At 45.9% G+C, this 11,235-nt stretch overlaps 5 protein-coding genes across 7 annotated transcripts in view; 2 read left to right on the top strand and 3 right to left on the bottom strand.

Moving 5' to 3' along the window:
- The first annotated feature begins 21 nt into the window (after window positions 1-21).
- Window positions 22-1,596, top strand: LOC108159479. 2 transcript variants are annotated; one of them, XM_017292808.2, is made up of 3 exons: window positions 22-139; window positions 194-284; window positions 349-1,596. In XM_017292808.2, exon 3 carries the CDS (start codon window positions 402-404, stop codon window positions 1,161-1,163), a length of 762 nt encoding a protein of 253 aa, XP_017148297.1. In that variant the 5' UTR covers window positions 22-139; window positions 194-284; window positions 349-401; the 3' UTR covers window positions 1,164-1,596. The 2 variants fall into 2 exon arrangements, with proteins under 2 accessions (XP_017148297.1, XP_017148296.1); XM_017292807.2 differs by having other exon boundaries at window positions 23-139; window positions 194-1,596.
- On the bottom strand, window positions 1,540-5,847 carry LOC117187777. The gene is made up of 3 exons (XM_033390612.1): window positions 5,150-5,847; window positions 3,380-4,297; window positions 1,540-3,314 (listed from the first exon to the last, which is right to left on the bottom strand). The coding sequence occupies exons 1-3, from the start codon at window positions 5,482-5,484 to the stop codon at window positions 2,333-2,335; spliced, it is 2,235 nt and encodes a 744-aa protein (XP_033246503.1). The 5' UTR covers window positions 5,485-5,847; the 3' UTR covers window positions 1,540-2,332.
- A 427-nt stretch (window positions 5,848-6,274) lies between these two features.
- On the top strand, window positions 6,275-8,224 carry LOC108159478 (E3 ubiquitin-protein ligase TRAIP). The gene is made up of 7 exons (XM_017292806.2): window positions 6,275-6,482; window positions 6,539-6,754; window positions 6,821-7,174; window positions 7,232-7,289; window positions 7,339-7,461; window positions 7,521-7,718; window positions 7,792-8,224. The coding sequence occupies exons 1-7, from the start codon at window positions 6,367-6,369 to the stop codon at window positions 8,023-8,025; spliced, it is 1,299 nt and encodes a 432-aa protein (XP_017148295.1). The 5' UTR covers window positions 6,275-6,366; the 3' UTR covers window positions 8,026-8,224.
- Window positions 8,105-9,822, bottom strand: LOC108159477 (armadillo repeat-containing protein 6 homolog). Its single transcript, XM_017292804.2, has 2 exons — window positions 9,607-9,822; window positions 8,105-9,551 (listed from the first exon to the last, which is right to left on the bottom strand). The coding sequence occupies exons 1-2, from the start codon at window positions 9,721-9,723 to the stop codon at window positions 8,253-8,255; spliced, it is 1,416 nt and encodes a 471-aa protein (XP_017148293.1). The 5' UTR covers window positions 9,724-9,822; the 3' UTR covers window positions 8,105-8,252.
- Window positions 9,823-10,787: 965 nt separating this feature from the next.
- Window positions 10,788-11,235, bottom strand: part of LOC108158635 — an 86,455-nt gene continuing 86,007 nt past the window's right edge. For both annotated transcript variants that reach the window (XM_033391402.1, XM_017291116.2), the window contains one exon: window positions 10,788-11,235. In XM_033391402.1, coding sequence (XP_033247293.1) covers window positions 11,080-11,235 — 156 coding nt within the window. In that variant the 3' untranslated portion in view covers window positions 10,788-11,079.

Here is an 11,235-nt window from a genome sequence, read left to right as displayed (position 1 = left end):
GTACAAAAAATAAGGTTGATTTATATATTCCTCCTAAAGATCGGATTACATCGACCGATTATATTTTGTTCCTGTAGTTTTGAAAATTTGCCGTTATATCAATCAAAAAGATGCTTTGTTGTAAAGAATTTTAAAACAGGTTTGAATCTAGCGCCTATTGAATCAGCTTATTTCTTCTTCTTTCTTCCTTCAGCTGTTTTCGCCCGCACGAAAGCTCATCAGCATACAGTATACATTTATGGTATAGTGACGATAGTATTGCATGCCATGATTTCATCGTACCGGTATGGTGCTTCCCAAAGCTCTCGTCAACAATAATTAAAGTATCAAAATATTGTGAAATTTAAGGAACTCCGCTTTCCGATCCGATCCGACTGTTACTTGTTACTGTTTTGTGAGACATGGAGGGCGAAACAGCTCCGAATGAATCTTCTCCGTCTCTGAACGTTCTGTGTGGCATCTGTAACGAATTCTACCGGGCAAACGACATTATTTTTTCCACTGCCAGTTGCGGCCATGTATTTCACAGGGAGTGCCTGACGCGCTGGCTTGGAAGATCCCCGACGTGTCCCCAGTGCCGGGCCACTTGCCATCGGAACCGCATTCATCGAATTTATCTAAATTTCGCCGAGCGCACGGAGCTCGACGACCAAGAGCCACCAAAGCAGCCTGTTCAATGGGTACCTATGGACCTCGACATTAACAGTTCCCGGGACGCATACAACGCACCGGAAGGTGCCATTCAGTGTGGCACAGATGAGGATGGTCTGCCCACATATGTAGCCCGTGGCTACTTCAACGACGATCTGCTGCCAGCGAGCTATGCGCCCCAGAAGAAGGCAGCGTTTGGCTCTTGGAGCTGCCGCTCCTATAGGCTTATCGAAGGGGTGGAGGTCCTGGTGTTGACCGACTGCGATCACGAGTGGGTACCTGGTTCCATTGGCAGTTACCCCCCAAACGCACTACCGACAGGTTATTCCGAGATTGGCGAGGTGACGTACACTGGACTCGGCGTTTACGAAGGCATCAAGAGACTGGGAAAAGTGCATCCCTCCCACAAGGTCATGTACATTCCGCACCGCGGACAGGAGGTGAACACATCTAGCTATGAAGTCTTGGTGGTTACACCTCGCGTAGAAGTGGAATCTCCATCCCCATCGTGAGATGAATCGAGAACCTCTCGTACAGTGTCGTATATGTAGAGTGAATCAGTGTTGACTGTGCATGGATAGATAACCCAAATAAAAATAAAATACAGTTGCTGGATAACCTGCTACCCCGATTCGTACTGCATCTTTATGTAATAGTTTATTATATTCAAATCTGTTAAACATAGCGTATGTATGTGTATTCCGATTAGTGTTTGTATCATATACGCATGCTGAGAACTGTTTTGTGTTATCCCCGAACATGGTTTTAGCTATAGATATGACTACGTTGTAACTATACAATCATATTCGTATTCCTCACTATCCTCTACTTTCTGGCTGCCATTGTTGTTTCAACAAAGGGCCTTACAAAATGTTCTTTAAAAATAGCTTTAGTTGTATGCATGATGTGTATATTTTGTTTAATAAATTTGCTGAATCTGCACAGTAACATGACATTTAGTATATATATGTATAAGTATATATTTAGCTAAAATACGATTTTATATGCTCAACGTGTGTGTAACATTTATCCAACAGGGCTTCGCTTTCAATAGAAATAGGATTTATCTTGATTCCTTGACTTTTTGTACTTAGTTTCTAAACAAATTGTATATTTATGTATTTAAAAATGAGTCTGACTGTTTGTGGGTGTGGGTGTGCGTGTGTATGGTGTGTGACTATAGTCATAGATAAGACATTCGTATATACTATATTGATATTTACAAGTTGATTGGATCCGATGTGTAATGTAATGATGCATGCATGCGTGTCTGTTGTTTTGTGTTGCTTGAGCCTTTGTTTGGATTTGAGAATTACTTGTGATCGGATCAGATTGAAGACGAAAATAGGGTGGCTAGAGATTGAGGGTATGGTACAATTTGACATTTGAGCTCAGGTTTAGACGGGAAACAAAACAGTCTACTCTTAGCTAGTTGCACAAGTTAATTTGGAAAACATAACAGCAAATTCAATGAACAATTTAAAATATTCCAAACAGGGTTAATAGCTTTCGAAGTAGTTTTGGAAGTTGTGGACAAAAACCTGCTTTAGACTTACAAACTAAAATAATTAGTTTATAAAATGTATTTTACTTATGATAATCCCTCCATGCTCGCCAGCTTTTCCTTCAGCTTTTGACGCCGACGCCGACGCCGGGTTGATCGCCATCCCGGCGGCCTGTCTCATTTCTGCGCGGACAGATAGTTCATGTACTTGGTGGTTTGTTGTGCATTGCGCACCAGCTCGTTTTCCTCCTTGCCTGAGGGTGCCGGCGGCGGCTGTTCCTGCCCACGGCGGTCCCAGTTTTCCTCGTTCTGCGGCTGATGGATGTCCGGCTGTGAGCGGCGTGTGAAGTTGCGATGGCGTTGGGGCTGGTGCTGCGGATTATGCGGCGAATTTTGCTGGCGTCGATCGAATGTGCTGGACGCCTCGCTGGCCAAACTACTCTGACTGCTGTAGCGGGGGAAGCTACGTGGTCCCCCAGCTCCTCCTCCACGAGTAGGACTCTGGTTGTAACGATACGTATTGGGTTTGTCCATTTGTGACTTGGCTGGTCGTGGCAGGGTGCGGGCCCTCGACGAGCTGCGACTGTTTGACTCCGGACCGTTGGAGTTGAACGCACAGTTCTCATCCTGATAGGAGCTGTTAATGGCCGTGTTCGAGCGGCGCCAAGTATCGCTGTGTATCTTCTGGGGACCGCCTGGATGCTGCTGAAGCTGTTGTTGCTGCTTCTGGAAACGCGGCGGTTTGTCGTAGGTGTTGCGGTTATTGAAGCGTCCGCCCCGCTTGTAGCTATTGCCACGTTCGTAGTTGCTCATGTAGGAGCGCTCACTGCGATCGTCTCGGTCGCGTTGGTCCCAATTGGAGTTCACAATGCTGTTGTAGTTGGCACCGCCGATCATGTTGAGCTCGTGCCTCTCCTGCGAGCGCTTCCTGCGGTCTTGAATGGTATAGAGGCGTAAGTTTCCTCCGCTTTCGCTGCGCACGCTGTGCTGGTCGTCGTCGCAGCTTACGCTGTAGCGCCTCTGTTGGTCGCGCGAGCGACCGTTACTCTGGTTGCCCTCGTGGTTGCGATTGAAGCGTGTCTTTCGCCAGCTGGGCAGGGGCTTGCTCTCGTCACGGTCTTCGCTGCTGGCCATGGAGGGATATTGGTCGGACTGGGGGCTGTCGGAGGAATCGAAACAGATGATTGCATTACAGTGGAAGCGATTCCAGTGAGATATACGTACTCTACGTTAGCTGAAGGTTGCTGATGATGCTGCTGCAGCTTCAGTGGTCTTGGTGCTTGTCGCGGCTGATAGCCTCGGCGTACATGGCGTTGGCCAGGCTCAGCGGCGGTGTTGGAAGGATAGGAATTTGTTACATTTTCTTGATACTTTTGTTCACCCGGATCTGCCTCGCCATAGCCAATGTCGCAGAAGGAGTCCTCGCAGACCTGCTCGCTCCATTTTTTAGTCGTGGCTTTACCCTCGTACGTCTCCTGGTCCTGGACGGAGGTATTGGTACTGGAGCCGTTCTCTTCAGCGGAATTTTGTGCACTGGAGCCATTGTTATTGGCGCCATCTTCTTCGCCCTCCTCCACAACCAAATAGTTGGTATACATGGCCTCCAGGTCGTGTCCCACGTTCTTGAAGTGACTGTAGAACAGGTCCAGGACCATGAGGAGCATGGCCTTAACCTTGGCCGTCAGCGCGGGCTGCATGATCAGGTGTCGTCTGATGTGGAACAGCAGCTGGTTGATATCCGCCGTGTGGCGCTTGCGCATTATCTCCCCGTTGAGCGTGATCTGTGAGAGAACGAGACGGGCCAGGCGTGCATTGATCACCACCGAGGTGTCGTTCAGCTCGCGCGTCAGCAGATTCAGCAGCGATTCGCCCAAAATGGTAATGGGAGCGTTGTCCGCCAGCCGCACCCGATGGTAGTACTCGCCCAGCAGCGTGATCGAGTTGTACAGACGATTCTTGTCGCGCAGCCGATACGCATCCGCATTAATGAAGTTTGTCTCTAGGATCTTGAGCATGGAGCTGCGCACCTTGGTCGAATTCATGGCCAGGGCATCGAAGGTCCGCGACGAGAATAGCAGGGCAAACTTCAGCGCTGTATCGCCATCCGCGAGTGCCTTGCTGTTCATATACTCCATGGATTCGCTGTGTATGAGTAATACAAATGCAAAATCATGAACATATGCTTATAATATACATACATATGTATATATAAATACGGTATCATAACTTTAGTTTCTCGTGAAAGACAACATTATTTGATAAGCAAACGGCGGAGAAAATGTTCAATTTGAACTATTTCAATGGCAAGAGGCTTCTCGCACATCGATTAATTATATGAAAAGTTGTAAATTTTTAAGACACGCTGCAAACAAACAACGACTCGCGCGCTCACATATCAGTAGTATATACAGTGCATCTCAGAAGTGTATGGTATCGTATTTTCAATCACAACAAAAATCAAAATATGTGTGTTTCATATAGGTGTCTATTAAAAGCAAGAAGGAACGTTTTCGACTTCATAACGTATGTATATAATATTATTCTTGGTGGGCATCAACAAACGAGTCGATATAGCCATGTCAGCCTGACTGTCTGTCTGTACGGCCATCTATTAGAGCTGGTGTAACCTCATTCTGGGTGCCGACTCCTGTGAAACCACACCGAATCAAGTGCCTCCCCAAATAGCGAAATCTTGAGGCATGCAAAAATACGAATTTTGTGATAATAAGCTTGGGCGGCTCACGTATGACCTGCACTCATGCATGCAATCATACATCTTAACAGCTTTTCTGGTCGCTTGTCTTACACTAGTCGTATTCTTTTGCGACGCACTGTACATACATGTGATACAAGCATACATACATATGTACATTTACGTATATGCGGGAAAAAATACACCAACAACAAAACCATACATACTACTTATAATATTATTAATCATCAATGGGCCACCAATTCACACACACAAGCAGACTAGGCAAATAAGACACATACCACAGCATCGATTCGTCGCGCACAATGCTGCAGAAGTCCGTTTCGATGGTCTTGATTTTGGCGTTCAGGACAATTCCGTCGTCCTGCAGGTCGAGGTCCCGCATCAGCGCAATGATGTGATCGTACGAGCAGCCACCTGTTGGTATCATGTAGTGGCTGCTGGGCCCGGGGTTGAGCATGTTGCAGACATCGCGAAGTCGCGCCTCGCCGCTGCTGTTTCCGCTGTCCGCACTCACACTGTTGTGGTTTTTGTAAGTGTAGTTAGCGCTATTGCTCTGGTTGCTGCTGCTGTTCTTGGCGCTGGAGTTTTGGCTGTTGCTAATCATATTAGCCATTGTAATCGACAAGGCGATGCGATGGATTTCTTCTCGTTGTCCGCACTGCTGTTTATTTTGCGTTTTCTTCCTTCTTCTCTGGTCCTGTCTGGGTTTCTTCAGCTTTCTTCGTTCCTTCGCCACTGACTGCTTCGTTGGTGTGGGTCCAACAAAAACGAATTAGCGTTGACAAGGTGTCTAGTGCGCATGCAAAACTTCCACCTTTCCTCTGGCTTCAGCAATTTTTGGATATAGCTGACCGGACCAACGGATGTTTATGAATAATACGAAATAAAGTAGTATAATTTAATATATATAATTACATTATATATATCATGCGAATATTGAACGCGTTTTTCAGCTACCAAACAATCGATAGTGCGATGGTATGAAATGTTATCGGGGTGTCGATGGATGATTTATTTGTACATTATTTGGCGGAGTTTTCAACAACTTAAGTTTAGTACCACTTCGTATACGGAAAACTTTCCAACAGATAAATCTTTATAATTACTGCATTTTTTTCGTTTCCATACGAATAACCCTTTGATCTTTACTTTAAATAATATAAATTTCTTTTTATGATACCCCTACTATTACTATCGATACTACCGATTGTTCCGTCTGAAATGTTCTAAAACACATTGAAGACGCTCTAAAAGCATGGTGCTAAAGTACAGCTATAGATAATCACTGTCTAGTATTTAACCCAAGCAAATAAAATTAAATTATCTTAAAGATGATTTTTTTAAACAATAGTATGATACTATCGAAACTTCGAAGCTCAATCGATATATATTATTTGTGGCCCAGCTGTTTTGATACGCGCCAAACTAGACGGCGTGTGTGAATTTTTGTTACCGTAATAACTGTTTTATGTAGTGTCGAGCATCGAGTTAAACAATGTTGAATTTGAATTGCGTTATTTGCGCCGAACTCTTCGCACAATCTGATGAGGTGTACGTCACCATCTGTGGCCACTTGTTCCATCACAACTGCCTCAACCAATGGCTGGATCGGTAAAGCCGTCGAACCTTGTGCGTTGTTAATGCAACTTAAGAGGTTTCATTTGCAGCTCCAAAACATGCCCCCAGTGCCGCAACAAATGCACCACCCGGCACATTTGGCGCGTCTACTTCAACCTGGCTAACCTGGACGTTAGTCGGATCGATGTTGGCTCACTGCAGGAGCAGCTTGACAACGCAAATCTAGCCGTGAAAATGAAGGAGAAGGAGTTCAACAAGGTGGAGCAGCAACTAAAGGAGCTGAAGGATACGCAAAAAAAGTGCCTGTGAGTAACATTTTACAAGTGACAAAGGAAAGACCACAATCTTGCAGTCTTGCCCTCGTTTTACAGAAAGACCATCGCTGGTCTCGAACAGAAGGTGCAGAAGAAGGAGTTCCTGGTTAGCAGCTACGTGGAACAGATTAGCCTCCTTAAGAGCGAAGCCCAATTGCTGGATGGCTTGCGCAGGGAGAACAAGTCTCTTAAACTCCAAGTCCAATCAATGGAAGGTGTTTCGGCCATTCTGGCTGCTAGTTCTGCGGATGCCGAACTTCTGCTCAAGAATGAGGCCAATCCCTATGTCCTGGCAAGCTGGGTATCCACACTAAAGCGGGAGCTGCGGCAGTGCGAGAACAAGAAGACGGAGCTTCGAAACGTAATTAAGCTGGTGCAGAATGATTTGCGCAAGGAAATCGACCTGAAGCGGTGAGCATGTTTGCCTGAGGGAGTTGGTTGATCTAATCTGGCTTCTCTGTGTTGCAGTACGATGGAAGAGCGGATTTCGCATCTGGAGAGCGATCTCTACCAGAACCAGGAGAAGGTAGCTAAGTTCTCTATAGTTGCCCTTGATTCACGCGAATCTCTTTCAGCTTCTTGCTTTGGAACGGGATCAACCGATCAATGTGGATTCGCCCAACAGCTCGACCGGTCTGAACAGCAACATTATGGCGCTGAAGCGTGATGAGAAGCGTGTCACCATTTCGCCCACAATTGTAAGTACTCGGATACAAAGGCTTGAAAGATCGCTGTCACGCATCGCAACCAATTGCAGAAGGAAAACATCAAGCGCATTGAAGAGTCGAATTCCCCATACCTCAACATCAAGTCCAGCAGCGTGGGGCTGAGTCACCTTCTGAATACCAAGTGCAGCACTGGACTCAGCAGCATATCTCCTATAATGAGTGGTGCCTCCGGTGTGAGTATGGCCAGCGGCACCGTACGCAAAACTAGCAGTGATCTTAGTTCAAAGGTAAATTAACGATGGATAGCGGATGGCCCAGCAAATCGAAAATGATAATAATAATCCTATGCGTCTCTTGCAGTACTCGATATTCAAGAAACCGCGTCTGATGTTGGGCTCAGGCAGTTCTGGGGTGGCGGCAACCATGGGCACAAACTTTGTGTACAATGGAATGGGCGGTTCCGAAAAGATAGATCCCTTTGCGCAACGCGCCGAGGAGGAGAGTCGAGCTAATGGCGTGCAGGCACCTTTGGCCAGAAATGTCAACCAGCGCCTGAAGGCCGGAACGCTGCGCAATTTTAAGATCGGCAAATAGGCGCCGCGGATAGTCTGATTATTAGGGAAATTAACCAAGACTGCCTCAGTTGTGAATAGATTGCGATAGCTATTGAGGATGATATTTTAGGTTAGCAAATGCACGATTTATCAATAGTAGGAGTGAGTGTGTAGCTCGTGCTGGCATGCAGAATAATGAAGTTATACCTAGGTTATAAAAATACAAAATACATAATCAATTGTCGCTGTTATTAATGAGTGCATGTGCTAGGCGGCAATCTTCTTCTCTGCTGTGCCAGTCCATTCCTCGCGCAGCTGGACAGTGCAGCCTAGATCCCGCAGAGCGGCCTTAATGTCCTGCGCCACGCTTGGGTGCTCTGTCATTGCCGTGTTGAGTAGATCCTCGACACCAAACGAGATCCAAGTCTCACATTGGCTGCGCGAACGCGATACCATGTTTCGTATGGCCCAGGCCCCGTTCCGCTGGACAATCTTGTTGCTGGAATGAGTACGCATAGCCTCTACAAGTACCTCGGCGATTCCTGTTTCGAAGAAGGCCGTACTGTGCTCCTTGACGCGCAACGTCAGCGTTGTAATGCAGGCCAAGGCAGCGGCTACAATATTCTCGTTTGACTGGTGTGTCTCTAGGAGCTGTTTGATGATGGGCGCCACCCCCTGATTCACAATGTGAGCCTTAACTGCGTCGTGACCGGCCATGGCTCGCAATAGCTTCAAGGCTTCGCGGTTCAAACGCACCTCTTCTAGGTTATTGCTCATGATCTCAAAGATAGTCTTCAGGCCGCCCGCCTCATCGATAGCAGTGCACAGTTCCTGGCGCACTGCCAGTGTGCCAATGGTGAGCAGTAAGTCACCCAGCACATCCACTTCCTGGTATGCCGGCAGCAGCTCCACAAGTGGCAGGAGAAACTCGTTGGCTATTTGCCGGGCGTGCTCGTGGGCGCAGCCAAACTCCATGCGTATGTCGTCGTCTAGAACAAGGAAGCGGAACACGGCAGTCAGCTCGCTCATCAGGCGAGCATTGTCCTTGGTCAGCAGCGGCTTCAGCAGCTTCAGAGCAGGTGTGTTCATTATGTTCTGGCGGTTAACTTCATGCATGATGCAGGCTTTCTGCAACCACTGCAACGTCAGGATGGTGATCTCCAGTCGATTCTCCTGCTTGAGTGCCAGCAGCTTCAGGACCACAGCCATTGCCTCCGCATCGAACAAGTCCGGTTGCTTGTTTGTCAAACTGTTGACGGCCTGCAGGCATTTTTTCAGCACAGCATCATGTTGGTCGCTCTCTGGCTCCGTCTCTGCCGCGGCCAGGGTCTGTTCTAGCAAAGTGATCAATGCATCGTGAGCTCCATTCTTTCCCGCAAGTACCCGGTGCGCCAGCGACTTCTGGCACTCCTCGTCCAAGATGGCCAGTTGATCCAGCAGCTGGGGAGTATCCGCCTCCTTCTGACCTATATGCGTTTTAATTTTGTCCACCATCTCGTTGATTAAGGGTTTGCCGGATTGCGGATTGACAGCCAAATCTTGAATAATGTTGGCCAGATTTATTCCCTGAAAATAGTCTTTTCGGGTCACGCAGTCTCTAGTAATATCCCATCCTACGCACCTGTGCCTCAAACTGTTTGATTGTTTCCTCCTTTGCCTCGGCCGGGCTCATGGAGAACTCCAGCACATTCTCCTGGACCACACCATCGAAAGTTTCTTGGGAAATTATCTTGGCCATGACAGCTTTGTGTACTTTCTTTACCTTTTTTGTCTCAAAAAGTTTGGCTGAGTCAACAGCTGCAAAAGCAGGTAACTTCAATTTTGACTAGTGCGATAAAATATACGGTCTGACCCTCAGAAATATACCGTCTCATTTAAAAAATATACCGTAATATACTGACGAATTATCCAAGTTCAACCAATATTCCTCGATTTTGATATTCCGTCGAATATTACTAGCTATATAGAACATTTAGCCATGCCCACATAATTTTATCTGTTTAACGAACCTATTTTCTAATTGACTGGTTTAATTTAAATACTTGCTATTATTGTATTTTGACTAAAACAAGGTTTAAACAAAATAGTTTCAACAAAAAAACAGTCGCAATGTTGCTTGTGTTTGAAGACATGATGCGTGTATAAGCCTTTGTATACCCTATTTCGTTAATTGTTATGAAGATATATATATCTCGATCCTGATACCTACGGAGCCTGGGATGACAAACATTTTCTCAATTATATAATATCCTTTTCCCTAGGGTATGAAAATTAGTGTTGCAGGGAATCATTGTTGTCAACCGGTTATTACGACGAATTCCTGGTTTTTGACCTTCCGTCGAATATTACTAGCTATATACATCTTCCAGCTTTGCCCACATAATTTTATATGATTGCTGAATCAATTTTGTTCAAGATTAAATACTTTTAAGTACTTGCATGTATTGTATTTTGACAAAAACACGGTTTACACAAAAATATTCAACAACAAAAACAGTCTCAATGTTGTGACGTCAATGTTGCTGGTATTTGCAGATTCATTTCTTGTCAACCAGCGTATGGGTATTTGTATACCCTATTTCGTTAATATTATATAAAGATGCTTTCAAACGTAATTAATAAAGACCTTGTATTAGATTGCATTTTTTTGGCCTATTCATGCATTTGATTAGTTTCTTGTATATATGTATATCCTGATCCGTGTACCAATTCTTGTTCTCTGTAGATATCAGTATATTCCATGTCTCTTTAAGTTAAGCTCGATAAGTTAGACGCGGCCGCCGCCAATCAATTGGAAAGATGTTTGGTTTATAAATTGTATGTATTTTATCTTTTCAATCTCGTTGTTCACATTGCAGATTATATGGAGACGCATGGGCGTCAAAGCGTCAAAAGAGAAGAAAAGTGGAACACACAGATAGATTCTAAGACATGGCACAAACACACTGAGACAGAGAGCGACAGCAACGGCAACAGAAACGGAGAAAGCAGCAACTACATACACGCACTCCTGCACACGGATACGTGAATAGATAACAGTAATTTGGCCTAGGCTAGACATATGCCACGTACACTTGTATGTACCACTTGCGGCTTATTTTCGCTTGGGCAGCTTGTAGTCGATTGGGGGATGCAGTTTGAGATGATCCAGGAATACCGGTTGCATGTCCGCCCGCCAGGAGATCTCCTCACGCACCCGTACAGGACCATCCTTGCACGTCAGCCAGTAGGTGCTCATCAGCCCCTTGCC

The sequence above is a fragment of the Drosophila miranda genome, chromosome 3 (genome assembly GCF_003369915.1).
Source record: "Drosophila miranda strain MSH22 chromosome 3, D.miranda_PacBio2.1, whole genome shotgun sequence".
NCBI lineage: Eukaryota > Metazoa > Arthropoda > Insecta > Diptera > Drosophilidae > Drosophila > Drosophila miranda.
This window is presented reverse-complemented; position numbering and strand designations above follow the sequence as displayed.